Genomic DNA, 17,874 nt, shown 5'->3' on the forward strand with positions numbered 1-17,874 from the left:
CTCCCCTCTGTCCTGGCGGAAACGCAAGCCCCGGAAGAGAGGTTCCGGACTGGGCCTGGGCTGGCGGCGGCAGAATGGAGACCCGGGCGGAGGACGCGGGATTGACCCGCCGCCCGATGCTGGCCTCTTCCTGGGATGCGGCCCGCGGAGTCCTGGCCCACAGCCTCCGTCTCACCCGGGCTGACCTCGGCGCCCGGGACTTGGACTGGGAGGAACCGCTGACGCCGCCTGCCGCGGGGTGCGCCGGGCCGGCGGGGACTGGGGCCGCCGCTGCGGGACGGTCGCGCTCCTCGGGGGGCCGGGAGGGCAGGCGCGGGCCGTGCGGGGAGCGGGTGTGGGCCCGGGATCCGGGAGCGGAGCTGGCGGCCGGTGTGGGCGGGGAGCGGGGGCCGGGGGCGTGAGTGCCGGGCGCGGAGCCGGCGGCCCGGGACCCACACCTCCGCGGGGTCGGAACCGGCCCCCGCCGCCCCCTCCCCCGCGCAAACGCACCGGCCGAGGCCTCGCGTCCACCCGCGTCGGCGCGAGCGCGTGTGGCTGTCGAGAGTCCCCGTCAGCTTCCTGAGGGAGAAGATAGGCGGTGCCTCTCGGGGTCTCCCGCGTCCCGCTGTGGTGCGCACCGCAGGTGCCCGGGGACGTTCTCCGTCGGGAGAAGGGAGTGCGGGGCGTGGCGGCGGCGATCGAGGACGCAGTGGGCGGCGAAGGCCCGCTGTGCGGAGGGCGCGTTTCCTCGGGAATCCGTGCCGAGCGTCGGTCGGTGCTTGGGAAGGCGCGGGGCCCTCCGTGTAGACGAAGTGGGTCAGGAGGCCAGAGGGTCGCGAGCGGGGTTCGGACGCGCAGACTGAGGAGCGCGCGGGACGGTTTTCCTTTCAGCCACGATCTGGTGGTTTTGAAGAGCGGCCCGGGCGGCCCGGGCGAGAAGCCCTGCTTCCTTCAGCTGAGCTGCGAGCCCGGCGGGGCTGAGGAGATCGTGTCTGTCGGCCTTCTGAGTTCGGCCAGGAACATGGAGGTGTACCTGGGAGGGGAGTACTGCGGCACCAGCCGGGGCGAGGCCGTCGGCGGCGAGCCGGGTGACAGGTCTGTGAGCGGGGCGGGGCGGGGCTCTCCGCGCTTCTGTGCCGTGTGTGGACGGCCTGGCGCCGGCCGAGAGAAGCTGCCGCCGTGCCGGAGCGGCGGGAGTTTCCCGTGTGAGGGCTCTTGGAGAGCGTCCAGGTCCGCTCTTCCGCGGTGGTCAGTGGGCGGGTTGCCAGCTGATTGCGGCAGGGGACTGCGTGGAGCCGACCAGTTGGTGGAAGACTTTGATGAGAGCTGATGTTCTGAGAAACGTTTCTTATTTGTCTTCTTAACGCAGAGGAGTCTGTTTTCCAAAAATTAATTATTCAGTCAGTCTGGAACTTTGAACACATTTTCTCGTAGGAAGCCCGTTAGGAATAATGCAGGATCCCCAGACTGTGCCGGACCAGCACTGCTCACCTGGTATTATATTTCCGGGCTTTTGTTGGTGGTGGTTTGGGGGGGGGGGTTGTTTTTTTGTTTTTTGTTTTTTCTGAATTCTTCTTTTGGGGGGTGGGGGGCAGTGGCAGAGGAAGAGAGAATCTTAAGCAGGTTGTGTGGGGCCCAAACAGCTGCTTCTCACCACCCTGAGATCATGACTTGAGCAGAAATCAGGAGCCCAACACTTAACTGACGGCGCCAACCAGCCACCCCGGACTTTTTTCCCCTGAATTCTTAAGGTTCTGTCCTAGTCTTTCTTTAATAGAGCCCAAAATATGAACTTTTATATACCATGTATGTTGGAAATAATGGATAGGTTTGTTGAGCTTTAAAATGTGCTCTGCGGGGGCGCCTGAGTGCCACAGTCCATTGACCCACCGGCTCTTGGTTTTAGCTCAGGTCAGATCTCAGGGTGAGGAGATCCAGCCCCTCATCGGGCTCTGCGCTCAGCCTGGAGTCAGCTTAAGATTCTTCCTCTGCCCCTCCCTATCACACCTGCGTTCATTTTTTCTCTTTCTTTCTCTCGGATAAATAAATCTTAAAATATGCTCTGTGTGGGGCGCCTGGGTGGCTCAGTGGGTTAAAGCCTCTGCCTTCAGCTCAGGTCATGATCTCAGGTCCTGGGATCAAGCCCCGCATCGGGGCTCTCTGCTCAGCGGGGAGCCTGCTTCCCTGTCTCTCTCTCTGCCTGCCTCTCTGCCTACTTGTGATCTCTGTCTGTCAAATAAATAAATAAAATCTTAAAAAAAATTTAAAAAAAATATGCTCTGTGCTACATGATTATACATTTGTTACCAAACTGAACCATCTTATATTGGTAGTAAGTGACAGATGTAGACTTTTTACCCAGTGCAATTCAATATGAAGCCACAGTTCTTTATGCCTCCCCAGGAAAACTGAGTGTCAGGATTTATGGATTGTCCTTGCCTTCATTTTTAAATGTAACTATTAAAAGTGATAGTATCTGGAAGTTTTAAGAAATTATTTTTTTTTATTTTCAGTGAAGATGAAAAGATTATTTTGTACAAAAAATACCTAAAATTGGAGTCCTCCACACATGCTTGTAAAATAAAGGTAAGTAATCATTGAATTATAACTAATTTGAAAACTACAGTTGTTTTTGTACTACACAAACTTATTTTCTGATGGTTGTAATGCGATATGTCCCACATGGTCCCTGGTTTTAGCTGAGAAATATTTAGTAAACATGTAAGAAGAAATTCTCTAAAAAATTGTCAACATTCTCCTTTTAAAATTTGAACATTTACTAGCTATGGCAATGCCATGACGTATTACTGTTGTTCTTAGAGTAGTACTATACTTTTAAGCCTTGAAAACTGAGATTAAAGCCTGTTTATTTTTATATAAAACTTAGGTGAAAACCACAAGCAGGTTTTGTCCCAAAATACCCCAAAAAGAACACAGAGAAGTTTCAGGCAAAGGCACCACATAATTAAAGGACTTGGGAATGGTGTCCTCAGCGTGAAAACTGTTGTTAAATATTAATTAACTAATTAATTAATTCTTACTATTAAAGTGAACTTTAATGGTGTCATCAGAATCTAGGGAAAGAATCCCGAACTGAACATTGTAAGCCCTGATTTAAGTGCGCTTTGTTCCTAACTAGCAGGAAAGCCTTGAGCAAGTTTCTTCACCTATTTGGACCTACCTTAAGGGTTATTTTAGGAGGCTGAAGACAATAAATCCTTGCATTATTTTCATCTCTAAATATTTTATCTCTGAGCTTGTTATTAACTTAGAGAAGTTCACAGAACTGATGTTGTTTTAGGTAGTGAATGCTAGTAGTATCTAAAGTCATTTAAATGAAGTGATTCATTCATTCAACAAATATTAGAGTTCCATTTGCTCCCCTAAGCATTTAGGAATTAGCAGTAATAAAATAAATTGGAGCAGAGCCCTCACATTGCTAATATTTTAGGGAGCAAGGCAGAGAACATGTAGATTCAGTATGTGCTATATTTAGTAGAAATGCTTGGGAATTAAAAAGCAGGAAAGGGATCATAGGAGATTGGCATGTAGATGTATAAATTTAGTGAAATGATTACTTTATTGTTGATGACAGTCCCGTTTGGTGCCACGCAGAGTTTTTAGGCCATGGATCTGTATCCACCTGTGTCTCTGTGTGATATACGGGATTATGTGTCTGTGAAGGTGAATGTGTTGTAACGATTCTGTGGAAGTACATGGGAGCGCCAAGTCTTGTTTCATTCAGGGGGATCTTATGAAGACTTCTGGAGCAAGACTATGAGAAAGTTAAAATAAAAATAAGAGCTACTGCTGCATATTTTTGAGCCCTTAGTCAGTTGTCAGTACTGTAAATTTTAGCAGGTAGTCTTCAGAACAGCCATGTGAAACACGGTTCTCACTCTCCCTCATTTTGCTCCTCACTCAAGTTTTGGCATTTGCCCAACGTCACACGGGCCGTACATTGCAGAGTCATCATTGTATGCAGGTCTGTCTGATTCTAAATCCTGGTCCCTTTCCACTTTGCTAATTTGTTGTCCATGTCACACGGGAAGTGTCTTTTGGTTCAGAAACATGGACAAAATAAAGCAGCATAAAGTATTGGGAAAACGACTGGGGTCAAAGCTGGAAGAACTTGGTTCAAAGCTCCACCTTTCCTTCTTGGTGTCCTTTGACAAATTAGAAAATCACTCTTGAACTCATTTTTTGAAATAAGTAAACAGTCAAGCTATATAAGATCATTTTGACATTCCTTTACAGTTTTAACTTCTAAATGACTGATAATTAATATTTCACTAAACACTTAGCGTGGGTTCTCCACAGCCTTATTTTCATTAAGTATTTATATTTACACTGCAACTTGCAGTATGTTAAGGTCTCAGATTGATACAGTTTATTTTCAGTTTCTTAAACTAAGTGAGTAAATGTTATTTTATGTTCCTTACCCCCATTTGCTATTTTATGTGTAGTTTGTTAGTTTAAAAGGACTTTTTTATTTAAATACTTCTGAGCCTCATGATAACTTGGATTTTTTTTCTGACCATGACTATGCTAGAGAAAAGTTAAAAATGAAAATGTATTTAATTTTTTTATTCTCAAATGCTTCAATCTTAAGCAATAACAAGAAGTGACTATAAATGCTGATGGTTTTTAATATCATTATTTTCTGGAACTCTTGCTTTACGATAGTTGCTCTCCTTTGGTGAAAAGCAGCGTGTGTTCATCAGTAAAATTGTGGTACAGTTGAGGCGGGTTTCAGCAAATTCTTCAACAAGCTCTCCTGCTCTAGGATCAAGGATAGACCTGCAGAGGGTCCAAACTCTCATGGAGGCCATGGGGTCCAAGTTGTCACCTGGTGCTCAGCAGTTGATGAATATGGTTAAATTTCAGCAGCAGGTAGGTGGACATGGATTCCGTCCAGGTACCATTAATGATTTAAATGACAGCTTTTTCTAAGGACATGTATTGACTTAAGTTTTTTCTTTGAACTTTTACTGTTGATTTGACTGTTTTACCTTTATTTGCTCTTGTAAAATAGCATTTTGTAGACTTTCTCTTCTACAAAATATCTTGCTACAATCCTCACAATTTTCTGTGAATTTACTCATTCGTTCATTCATCAGATACTTATTAAGTACCTTCTCAGTGAATAAAGCACTGTTTTGAGCATTTTAGAAGGCTTTTCTCAAGAAGCTTAGAGATAAAGAGAAAATTAGAAGATGGTTGTGAAAAGGAATATTGGGAAGAATGGAAGAATTTGTCAAATTTGTGAGGCTTGAGCTGTTTAAAAGAGTTTAGGGCGTCTGGGTGACTCCATCATTAGGCGTCTGCCTTCGGCTCAGGTCTTGATCCCGGGGTCATGGGATCAAGGCCCACATCGGGCTCCCTGCTCAGCAGGAAGCCTGCCTCACCCTCTCTCACTCCCCCTACTTGTGCTCACTCTCTCTGTGTGTCTCTCTCTGTCAGATAAATAAAATCTTTAAAAAAAAAAAAAAGTTTAGGATGTTTTTAAAGTATGATCCACAGAACACCTGTATCAGAATCCTTTCCAGTTTTTACAAAATGGATATCCTGGCCACATTTTTGACTGGGATCCAGGGATCAGTATTTTAAATAAGTATGCTAGGTTTAACTTTATAAAAGCATGCTGTGGTTTGAGAATACCTCTTTCAGTGCAAAGATTCTGTGAAGAAACAGGTTGAAGATTTTAAAAAGAGGGGCACCTGAGTGGCTTAGTGGGTTAAGCCTCTGCCTTCAGCTCGGGTCATGATCCCGGGGTCCTGGAATCGAGTCCCGTTATCAGGCTCTCCACTCGGCGGGAAGCCTGCTTCCCCCTTCTGTCTCTGCCTGCCTCTCTGCCTACTTGTTGTCTCTCTCTTTCAAATAAGTAAATAAAAATAAAAAAAAAAAAAGATTTACAAAGGAAGAAATTTTCAAAAGCAAGATTTTGGAAGCAATAAGAAGAGATTAATGAATTAACTATAACTAGTTCACTGACTAATTCCTCTCTTTCAAAAACTTGACTTTGGGGGGGGAAAAAGACAGTAGATTTTTTTTGGAGGGGGGGGATACGTCTTTAAAATTTAATGTTTTATTCCTAAAATGCTACGTTTTCTTTGCCATGCATTCGAATCGGTGCAGAAGTATATTGAGTTTTCCCAGCTGTCATCCAGTTCTCCAGAGGTAACTACTTATAACAGTTTGGAATGTATCCTTCTTAGAATTCTGTGCATGTAGAAACAAACATAAACTGTCCCAGCCAGCACTCATGGGTTCATGCCATAGACACTGTGTTGTAACTTGCTTACAGTCAATAAGTTCTAAGTCTTACATGTGAGGAAATTTGGGGGACACCCTGGGGAAGAAAGGTGATCCTGTTCAGTCTCCTTTGAAACATTGCTAATGAAAGATCTCCCTCATAGAGGGAGAGTCCTTATTCATGGAGCGTGTCCTGATTGTCTAGGGTTAATTATTGTTAACAAACCAGAGTCTCTAGATGTCTACGGCATGTCTTCTTGGAAAATGCCACATGAACCCTTCAATAATCTGAGCATAAAATGGGATATTTCCTGACCAGAACTACTCATGGAAGTGGTTAACCACACGCATTGTTTAGAGCCTTCCTGTATTAATTGGGACTGTGCCTGTCCTGAAGGGGAAAGGGAGGACTTTGGGGTACCAAGTCCTAGACCTTTCCGTGCCTCACCTCTACCTTGGGATTACTTGTTTTCTTGAAAGTTTTATGAAAGGTTAATACTCTGAGTTATATAGGTCTTATTTGACAGTACAAACTTCTGTTTTATCACAGTAAATGTTAAAGTTATTCCTTGTTCCTTTGTATTTGCTGGCTTTGATTTGTTTCTGCGCTAGTACTTGAGAGATAACTGAGCAGGAATTCTGTATCAAAGTACCGAACATAGAGCTGATGCTTAAAATTATCTGAATGAAAGGATATGCCCCATTTTCTCAAACATTAAGTTGTTCAGGATTTGTATTGTTACTTTTTCCTCTTGAAAATAAAAATGGCTTCATAATTTTATTTTTTTCTGATTATTAAAGGTCTGCTACATGTTTGAGGTGTTTATAATAAGCAGTAAGAGAAAATTCATACGTTTATAAATCCTACAATATATGAAGAAATAAACTTAATTTTTCAGAAATCTGTGTGTATGTATACACACACACACACACACACACACACCATATAGCTCTTTATATATTCATATGTAAGTATATGGGCATAATTTTATCTGAATGCTTTTATGATGTATCTGTTGCTCAGTAACGTTTTTCATTTAACAGGATATTATGAGCCTCTTCCTAAGCAATAAATATATATCTCAGTGATGTTATGGTACATAATTAGTCCTTGATTTATGAATATTTATGTTTTTCAGTGGTATTAGTAGCAATACGTAGAAGATTTTTGAATATCTGTTTTTGACACTGGTTCAAATATCTCTTCAGGGTAAATTCTTCTTTTTAAGATTTTATTTTTATATGAGAGAGAGAGAGCATGAGCTGGGAGAAGCAGACTCCCCACTGAGCAGGGAGCCCAGTACAACTGGATCCCAGGGCTCTGGGAAAATGACCAGAGCAGAAGTCAGTTGCTTCAACTGAGCCACCCAGGTGCCCCTAGGGTAAATTCTTAGCAGTGAAATTATTTTGGCAAAGGCTAAGTTTTTAAAACTATTTAATATGTATTTAGCTGTTCACTTGCAAAAGGATTTGATATGATTTCAAAACAGTACACAACAAGACAAGTAAAAACAAGAATTGGACAAACGTGTATAAAATTGGGGGAGAATAGCCACAAGCACCTGAGGTTTGTACACTTATTATAGTGACATATAGACTTACCTGTGAATAATTTTATGTTTCATACAAAGAGGGAAAAAATCACCTGAAGAGCTCTGAGAAAAAAATGACTAAAAATCAGTCTTTTCTTATAATCAGAATATTAAGATGTGTCAGAAAAGGAAATTTTGCATAGCAAATACCTTTGCATTTGAGTTTTTATATTACATTTTTCTGCCTGATGAATGGTCATAGTTTTGACATTGACTCAATGTAAATATCACTACTATTAATGTTTATTAGTTTTCTTTTTTTTTTTTAAGATTTTATTTATTTACTTCACAGAGATCACAAGTAGGCAGAGAGACAGGCAGAGAGAGAGAGGGGATAGCAGGCTCCCTGCCGAGCAGAGAGCCCAATGCAGGGCTTGATCCCAGGATCCCGGGACCATGACCTGAGCTGAAGGCAGAGGCTTTAACCCACTGAGCCACGCAGGCACCCCTAGTTTATTAGTTTTCTGTTATACCTTTTTTCTTTGAGGTATAATAGAGAAGTGAGTTTTCTATTATGACTAAGTAAAGCTCTTTTCAGCTAAAGGAGAGTTGTCTAATTCAAAATTTTGGAAATGTACTTATGCATAATCCATCATGTGTCAGGAATAATTTCAGGTTTATTCAAAACTTGCATTCGGTGGAACAAGATCAGTTGACAAGATGAAATTTCCCTATAAAGAAGGGGCGCCTTGGGTGGCTCAGTGAGTTAAGCATCCAACTCTTGGTCTCACCTCAAGTCTTGATCTCAGGGTCATGGGATCGAGCACCTCTTTGGGCTCCATGCTTAGTGGAGAATCCGCTTGAGATTCTTACTCTGTCTGCCCCCTTCCTGCTCTTGAGTGTACACACACACACTCTCTCTCTAAAGCAAATAAATAAATCTTTTTAAGTATGTTTTTAGGGACGCCTGGGTGGCTCAGTCAGTTGGGCTGCTGCCTTTGGCTCAGGTCATGATCCCAGGGTCCTGGGATTGAGTCCCGCACTGGGCTCCTTGTTCAGCGGGGAGCGTGCTTCTCTCTCTGCCTCTGCCTGCCACTCTGCCTGCTTGTGCATTCTCTGTCTCTGACAAATAAATAAAATCTTAAAAAAAAAAAAGTATGTTTTTAAAATAATAACAAAATAAACTTCCCCATAAACAGCATTCCTCCAAAGTGCAGTTCAGTGTAAGGATTTCTTATGGGACTTAACATTACAGAGTCCCCCGTACACACACACGCACACACATGTCCTTTGTCCTCATTATTCACCTTTTCTGCTTTATTTTTCCCTAAAGTTTATCACACCTCCATCTATGGGATATTTTTTTCCTTCCTTCCTTCTTTCCTATCCTTTCTTCATTTCTTCAGTCTGTCCCTATGCTCTTAGAATGTTAGACTGCATGAGGTCAGAATTTTAATCTGTGTTGTTCGTTGCCATGTTCTTTTTCCAGTGCTTGAAACAGTTGTTTAGCAGAGTCGATTCCTGGCAAATACTGAGTGAGTGCATGTTGATTTAGCTCAGTCCAGAAATATTTTTTTCAAATATCTAGATAAATGTATGAACTGCATTTCCTTAGCTAATCTTGAATAATACTTTTCAATCTGTCTCTTACAAACTATTATTTATGTATTTATTTATTTTTAAGTAGGCTCCACACCCAGCCTGGAGCCCAGCATGGGGCCTGAACTCACAACCCCGAGATTAAGACCGAGCCAGAATCGAGAGTCAGACGTTTAACTGACAGCAAGGTGCCCCTCGAACAAACTACTGAAGAGCAGGAGCTGTGGGATGACACATCTCGCTGGGGTTCTGCAGTGCGGTTCTAGAGACCTGGCTGGTGCAGTCCATGGAGTGGTGACTGTGGATTGCAGGGTTATGAGTTTGAGCCCCACGCTGGCTGAAGAGATTACTTCAAATGTTTTTTAGAAAATCCACAGTACAGTTCCATTATTTTGATTTTAGGATAGAGCCTTATACACCTAGTTAACAGTTAAGCTCGAGGTTGTTTTGCTTTTCTCCTGTGGAAAAACTGAAGAGCATAACAGACTGATATTACAGCCTTCTCTTCAAGGTAAACCAGAATCTTCTCAGGGACTAATACTGCATGAGAACTCTTACTGTCCTGGAAATTCTGAAAGACACAGAGCCAAAAGGTAGCTCATTTTGGTCATTGGAAGTGTCAACAAATGTACCCAAAGTACATCTACTTTTAAAGGGTCTAACTATCTGTGTAGCCTCCATGAAAAACTTATTGCAAAAGATATGCCTAAGTAAAAATGAGTAGTTTACCATATGTGGAAAGTTGGTGAATGGTGTTTCTGAAAATTCTCAATTATTGTTCTCAGTTGTGAGTATTATATTTTATTGCCATAAATCAAGGAGGCCTTTGTAGTGAGAAATTAATGCTAATGCAGTTTTACTAAGCATGCTAGTATTTAATATTTCCTTTAGGGAAAATTGCAGTGAAATCATTAAAAGCCTTGACTCTGGAGTTCGGTGGTCTGTGTTCCTGTCCCAGTTCTGCCACTTACAAGCTGCGTCCCCATAGCCGGGTTACCTTTAGCCTTGGTTTCACCTCAGCTGTGGTCTCTTCAGCTTAAGATCTGGTAGTACTTGTAGCCTACTTCGTGTGGCTGTTCAGAGGATCAGAGAAAGAAGGCACCTTGCCTGACTCACAGTAGTTACCCCAAAAGTTAGCCGTCACCACTACCGATAGTAACGTGTATTTCTTTCCCTTGCTTAGAACTGTGTTCCCGTGGGAGAGCAGCTTCAGGCGGTTTTGGGAAATACTGGCTACAGACGAGTGGCGGACCTGCAGTCCTCAGCTGCTTCGGGAGCCTCCGACAAGTCCCCCTCCACGCCTTTCCCTTTCAGAACCGGACTGACGTCTGGAACCCTGACGGAAGACTTAAACGCTTGCGTCGATAAAAGTCCACAGCCACCGGGTGGAGGAAACACTACACACCTCAAAGACTATCACGTTGTGCCGCCAAACCATTCTCTTCTTGAGAATGACCTCAGAAATGCAGTTTCTTCTTTCCTGCCGAAGAAAGCAAGTGACGCCTCAAATATACCTAACTCTGAGTTGCTGCCTTTTCTCCAGAATTTATGTAGTCAGGTTAACCATCTCCGCGTGGGACATAGCGCCAGGTGGCAGGAAGGCAACACTAAGGCCGGGGAAGGCGTCGTTGGTGTTGCGTAAGTATTTATTTTGAGACAAACATGCTTTAGATTAGGTAGGTGTGAGAACCAACTGAAGGGAAACAGCCTTGTCTCAATGTATACTGCCTAAAAATCTGTTTTCAGAAATAATTTTAGGAGTTTATACATTTTACCATGAACTCACTTATAGGGAATAACCATTATGTGGAATAGAATTGGTTGCTTTGAAAGAGGTACCTAGGGCGCCTGGGTGGCTCAGTGGGTTAAGCCGCTGCCTTCGGCTCAGGTCATGATCTCAGGGTCCTGGGATCGAGGCCCGCATCGGGCTCTCTGCTCAGCGGGGAGCCTGCTTCCCTCTCTCTGCCTGCCTCTCCATCTACTTGTGATCTCTCTCTCTGTCAAATAAATAAATAAAAATCTTTAAAAAAAAAAAAAGAAAAGAAAGAGGTACCTAAAAGTGAAGGTTTTGGGCCCTTCCCAGGGATTTTGTGGACCACTTATGACCATCAGGTAGATGTTGGAGTAGAAAGTTATTTTTATGAGTGGAGAGGAGTTGTGGACTCATAAGCTTTACATTTTTTGTTTTGTTTTGAAAGATTTTATTTATTTGACAGGGAACACAAGCAGGGAGAGTGGCAGAGGGAGATGGAGAAGCAGGCTCCCTGCTGAGCACAGAGCCCAGTGTGGGGCTTGATCCCAGGACCCTGGACCATGACCTGAGCTGAAGGCAGATGCTTAATATACTGAACCACCCAGGCGCCCTGGCTTTACATTGTTTTTATTTATGTTTGTAATGTTCTTCAGCCGCATATGTCAAGCATGTCATTATAACAGAATTTCTTTTTAGATCATGTTTGGCCTGGGCTAGTTTTGGAATAACCAAAACTGTATTAAGATCGTAATTATTTATACTATATAGGATCTTATCTCCTGATCTTATAATATCATGCTTTAACAGCACCTGTTTGAATAAGAGATGGTTAAGAATTTAGTATGTTCCCTATGCTTTACATACAGGTAGTTTTCCAAAATAATCTATTAGACTAGAATTCAGGACTCAGGTCATCATTTTGGTGTACCTACTTTGTCACAGTTTTAATCTCTTGTAACCTAGAGTTTTCATCTGAAGATGACTAGTTTGGAACTAAACAATTCCATCCCAGCCATCAGGATCTAATTAACATTTATAAAAGGCTCCACCAAGAATAACAGAATACACATGTTTTTCAAGTACCAGTGGAAGAGTCACAAGGATAGATGATAAGTTTTAAAGTAACCTAACCAAGCACTGAGATCACACAAAGTATATTCTGTGACCATAAATGAATCCAACTAGAAACCAGTAACAAACACAATAACAACAAATTTCCAGACACTTGGAAACTCAACAACACATTCCTAAATCTGTGGTTCAAAAAGGAATTCCCAATAGAAATATTAAAAATACTTGAAAATGAAAGAAAATACAGTAGATCAAACTGTGGGAGGCAGCTAGTAAACAAGTGTTGAGTAGGTATTTATGGCACTAATACATTAGAAAAGGGGCGAGCTCAGTAATGCAAAGCTACAACTCAACAAAGATGAAATAGTCCTATATAACCATTAAAAGAAATTGAATTTGTCACTTAGAAGCCTAGCAAAATAAATCCAAATCAAGCAGAAAGAAGGAAATGACGAAGAGTGGAAATCAACAAAATTAAAAACAAGGGAACAGTAAAGAACATCTGTGAAGAAATTCAATGAAATTGATAAACTTTTAGTAAGATTGGCTAGCATGCCTGGCAAAGATGAACAGAGAAGACACAACTCACCAATATAAGGAATATAACTGGAGATGTCCCTACACATCCTAAGTCCATTTTAAAAAGGGAATATTGCAAACAACTTTATGCTCATAACTTTAACAATTTGGAAGAAAAGAATTCCTCAAAAGCCACACAATACCAAATTCAGCTGAGATAAAATAAGCAAAAAAGAGTCCTATAACCATGAACAGTTCTGAATTCATAATTTGCAAGCTGGCATAAAATAAATATCTAGACCCAAGCGATTCCACTGGAGAATTCTACCAAATCTTTACAGAACACCAATTGTAAACACTTCACAGAAAAGAAGAGGAGGAAAGACTTCTCAGCTCATTTTATGAAGCCAGTATGCCCTGCAAACAAAATTAGATTGCTCCAAAGAGAGTAAGATACATAAAAATACACGTAAAATATGTTGATCCATAAAAAAAATTACAAAAACATAAAAATTTAACAAGACATAGATAGGGTCCATAGACTGAAAATCTACAAGATGATGAGGAAAGAAATCAGAGAAGGCCAGAATAAATGGAGAGACATACCATTCATTAATTTGAAGATTCAATATAGTAACTATTTTCCCAAAATTAATCCATAGGTTTAATGCTATTCCCTCCAAAATTCAAAATACCTTTTATAAATTATTCTATAAAGTGGAAATGGAAAGAAAAAGGACTAGCTGAAACAATTTTGAAAAAGAAGAGTAGTGAGAGAAATCATTATTTCATTTCAAAACATACTATTACATAGCTACAGTATTTAAGACCATGGTATTGGGAGAGGGACAGAGACACAGATCAACAGAATAGAGCACATGGAAATAACCCCAAACAAGTATGGCCAACTGGTTTTTGACAATGGTGCAAAAGCAAGTCAGTGGGGAAAGGGTAGTCTTTTTTTTTTTTTTTTTTAACACATGCTATGCTCCAGCAGTGGGATATCCAAAGAGCAAAAAAAAAAAAAAAAAGAACTGTGACCTAAACATACCTCGAAATGGATCATTAGCTCGAAACGCATCAAGCACTTAAAACATAAAGCTACAATACTTTTGTAAAATGTTGGGGCGCCTGGGTGGCTCAGTGGGTTACGCCTCTGCCTTCGGCTCAGGTCATGATCTCAGAGTCCTGGATCAAGCCCTGCATCAGGATCAAGCTCGGCATCCAGCTCTACTCAGCAGGGAGCCTACTTCCCCCTCTCTCTCTCTGCCTGCCTCTATGCCTACTTGTGATCTCTCTCTCTCTGTAAAATAAATAAAATCTTAAAAAAAAAAAATCTTCTGTAATATGTAGGAAACATTGTGGGGACCTAAGACTAGAAAAAGTGCTTTGATGACACCAGAATCACAGTAATGGAAATGGTGATATATTGGATTCTATCAAATATAAAACTTCTGCCTGTAAAAGACTCTGCTACGAGGACTAAAATACAGATTACAGACTGAGAGAAAATATTTGCAATTACAAGTTTAACAAATGACTTATACTTAAATACCTGTGAGAACTCAGAAAAAAATTCAATCAGAAGATGGGCAACAGACATTTTAATAGAAAGGGTAACACGTGAAAAGATGACCATCATTGACTTTGTGGCTACTAGGAAAATGCATTTTAAAACCACAAGGTACTACTTCACAGTTATTCCAAGGCTAAAATTTTTTAAATGGTAATACCAAAAGCAGATGCAGATGTGGAGAAACTGGATTTCTTCTGCATTGCTGATGGGGAGTATAGAATGCTACAGCCACCCTAAAAATACGTTGACAGTTTCTTGAAAACTAAACATAATATTAACCGTGTGATCCAGCAATCCTACTTCTAAGCATTTATCCCAGAGAAATGAGAACTTATGTTGACACAAGGAACTATGCCCAGTTCTTCATGCAGCTTTATGTCTACATAACAGTCCCAAACTGGAAGCAACCAGAATGTCTTAAACTAGATGAACAGTTAAACAAACTGTGGTATATCCATATCACAGGATGCTAATCAGTAAAGAGGAACGGACCATTGACATACACAGCAACTTGGATGGCTCCTGAGGACATTCTATGCTGAGGGACAAGAGAATCTCAGGAGGTCACACACCAAGATTGCATTTGTGTAACGTTCCCAAAATGGAGTTGTAGAGATGGAGACTGTATTGGTGGTTGCAGGCATTCGGAATGGAGGGCGTTAGGGAGTGGCTGTGACAATGGGGAGATGTTTGTAGTGAAGGAATAGTTGTGATCTCAGTTGTGATGTTCACGTGAACGTGTGTACCTGTGGGAGGACGGCACCCGCGCTCACTGTCCCAACATCCGTTTTCTGCTTTTGTATTCTCCAGAGTTGGGTGAGATGTAACCATTGGGACCACTGGGGGAATGGTACGGGGGAACTCTCGTATCTTTACAACTTCCTGTGAAGCTGGAGTTCCTTGAAAAAAATAATGGTTTTTAAAACCGCTCATATATTCTAGAGTGGGGTTCTCAAACTTTTTGGCCTCGGCACTCTCAAGAGTAATTGAGGACTGTGAAGAAGCTTTATTTATGCAGAGTATATGAAAGGATTCATTTGTTTAAAAATAACAGACCCATTATATTAGTAACAATTTTTATGAAAAAGGTATTTTCTAAAGAACAACTCAGAATGGTGTTAGGTGACGTGTAGAATCGATGTTAGCATCTGCTCGCGTTCTCATCTGTGTTGCCCTCCAGCATGTGGCATCAGTAGCCGATGAGAGCGCAGAAGTGCTGAGGACAAACGGGGCTCATGCTGAAGACAATATTTAGACCCTAAATTGACTGCCCTCGGACAGTCTAAGACACAGAAGAACTCTTGCTCGACCACAGCTTCTGTTGCTCACCCGAGCGGTGACATCACACCTCGTGTAGCCTCTGGGAAATGTCACCGTATGTTCCTGAGGATCTGGGGGTGAAGGGTTCAGACATCATCTTGGTCGTCGTGTAAGAATGCTTGCTACTTGGTGGAAGCTGAACAAGTCACGGGTCCGCAGGGTGTTGTGGACCACGGCCTGAGGTTCACTGCCCTGGTGTGCATTGGTTGTGAACCTGAGAAACTGGACTTTTACTGTTGTTTATGAATTTATTTATTCATTTGAGACCGCATGCGTGGGGGAGGGGCAGAGAGAGCCAGACCCCCTTCCCCCACGCACCACCCCTCTGGAGCAGGGACCCTGAGCTCATGACTCCAGCTGAGGTCAGACACTTAACAGCCTGAGCCACCAGGCTCCCCTTCTAAGTATTGTTATTTCTCTCTGCCCATTCCAGTTACATTAGTTTTTATGTTTCCATATTAGGTTAGAAGAGAACCTTCCAGTGCTTAGTGAGGTTGTGCGGGTGACAAGAGACAAACCTTGAAATTGTGGGGTTGCTTGGGGAAGTTCTTGGAAGACATATGTGGAGACCTTAAGAAACATTGAGGCAGATCAGTTTTGATTTGGGGCTCAAAATCTAAGACCCTTTGTAGAGACTTGTTCTGTAAGGGGGGACATTCCCTCTCGTCGTGCCCTCATTTCACTTGTGTGCTGAAATGTGGAAAGAATCAGAGATGTGGCACGCTTTGGGCGATTAGGGCTGTGATTGCCCCTTGTAGATGGATTTAGCACCGGAAACCCCTCGTACCCAGAGGGCAGCGTTGCGGAGACAGATTTCCGCATCGTACTTTGGGGGCTCGTTTCGTATGGTTCGCTTGTTTCTGTTAGGCTATCAGGGATAATTGTTACACTGGTTTTTTAATTTATTTTTAGGACGGAAGAGCAACCTGTGTGCTCCTACTTGGAAAAGATTCTTACTAAAAATATGGAACTGCTGGAAAGGAAGCTTGTGGACTCCATCGATCAGCGAATTCGTCAACTCCAGGAGCACGTGGACAGGAAGATGGCTGTGTTGATGGACCTGCTGCAGAATCCCCCCTCCCCACCCCCCGGGAAGGCCCTGACGCAGTGTGACTCTGGGGAAAGACTTTCCAATGGAGAGAGATAAGTGCTCAACCCGTAGGATGTGCTACAGATATTTATTACGTATTTATGGCAAAGCCTAAACCCCCAGAGTTCAAGGCAAGGATTTAGTGTCATTTGGGTGCATCATCTTACGCACATCGAGCGACCTCAGTGTTCATTTTAATGTACTTGTTACTGTCTGTCCAGGGCTGTGCACGAGGATTAACCTGATCGGGTCATCCGTTATTTTTGTTCGCAATATTGTTTACTCTTAACAGAAATTTATGTATATTTCTGGGTTAAGTGTTTAAAAATGTTAAAGGTTTTTAAGGCCATTCGTGAGTCCCTATTGTATAACGTGTTTGATAAAGTCCATTTTTATTTATAAAGGGGTTTATATTGTAGTCTTAGGAGTATGATAAATGCTTAAAGTATTTGGTAACTTTTCTTCAAATTGATTTTTCATGGAAAATTGGATACTTAAAATCCTCTCACTCGGATCACTATATTTGTAGTGTTTAATTCAGAGAATGAGTAAGATGGCAGTGTCGATGACATGCAGAGACACGGGGACCCTCCTGTGGCTGCTCCTGTGTGTCTCAATTCACTGTAGCAGGAAGTTGGAAAGTCAAAATCAGACCTGGCCTATTCCTTGTTGGGATTATCTTAGATCTAGTGTTTGAAGTAAAATGGGAGAATGCCTCTTGTTTTAGCTCAGTAAACACAGAAAGTATAAGGAACTCTGCCTTTTCTGAGCGGAGGCGGGTGCCTCCCAGAGCTCTCCTCTGGGATGTTGAAACTGAGACGCACTATGCTTGCGCACGGAAAGATTTCGGCGTGGGAATCGAGAGGATTGTGCTTCTCTCCAGCAGATGTCATTTTCGGAAATTAGAACTGTCGTGTATGTGTTCAAGAGTGATGTATTTGCACTTAAAAATAAATGTATCTGCTTTGGAAACGACTTGTCTTAAGTAACGGAAATGCTATATTTTCAATGAATCTTTGCTTAAAATGCTTTATTTTTATGCAAGTGGGGCATTTCACACTAATGTAATGTTTTGGTGAATTTATTCTTTACAATAAGGGCTCATTTCCATACCCTGTTCATGTTTCCGTAGCACAGCAGTACTGCCCTCCAGGGAACAGGCTGTGACCCACAGTCACTC

The 17,874-nt window shown here is 42.3% G+C and overlaps 1 protein-coding gene across 4 annotated transcripts; it reads left to right on the plus strand.

Annotated features, from left to right (window-relative positions):
* The first annotated feature begins 74 nt into the window (after window positions 1-74).
* LOC125084498 (ATPase PAAT-like) lies at window positions 75-17,667 on the plus strand. Of its 4 annotated transcripts, none has more exons than XM_047701839.1 (7): window positions 75-238; window positions 871-1,074; window positions 1,414-1,473; window positions 2,493-2,565; window positions 4,666-4,872; window positions 10,549-11,003; window positions 16,517-17,667. In XM_047701839.1, the coding sequence occupies exons 1-7, from the start codon at window positions 75-77 to the stop codon at window positions 16,749-16,751; spliced, it is 1,398 nt and encodes a 465-aa protein (XP_047557795.1). In that variant the 3' UTR covers window positions 16,752-17,667. The 4 variants fall into 4 exon arrangements, with proteins under 4 accessions (XP_047557795.1, XP_047557796.1, XP_047557798.1 ...); XM_047701842.1 differs by lacking the exon at window positions 75-238 and adding an exon at window positions 480-609; XM_047701841.1 differs by lacking the exon at window positions 75-238 and adding an exon at window positions 490-622.
* Window positions 17,668-17,874: the final 207 nt, after the last annotated feature.

Source organism: Lutra lutra, chromosome 14, assembly GCF_902655055.1.
Source record: "Lutra lutra chromosome 14, mLutLut1.2, whole genome shotgun sequence".
NCBI lineage: Eukaryota > Metazoa > Chordata > Mammalia > Carnivora > Mustelidae > Lutra > Lutra lutra.

Coding starts and splice junctions, on each gene's coding strand:
- LOC125084498 (XM_047701839.1), top strand. CDS start 75: ATGGAGACCCGGGCGGAGGACGCGGGATTGACCCGCCGCCCGATGCTG. Junction 2,566..4,665: donor CACATGCTTGTAAAATAAAG/GTAAGTAATCAT, acceptor GCTTTACGATAG/TTGCTCTCCTTTGGTGAAAA. Junction 11,004..16,516: donor GAAGGCGTCGTTGGTGTTGC/GTAAGTATTTAT, acceptor ATTTATTTTTAG/GACGGAAGAGCAACCTGTGT.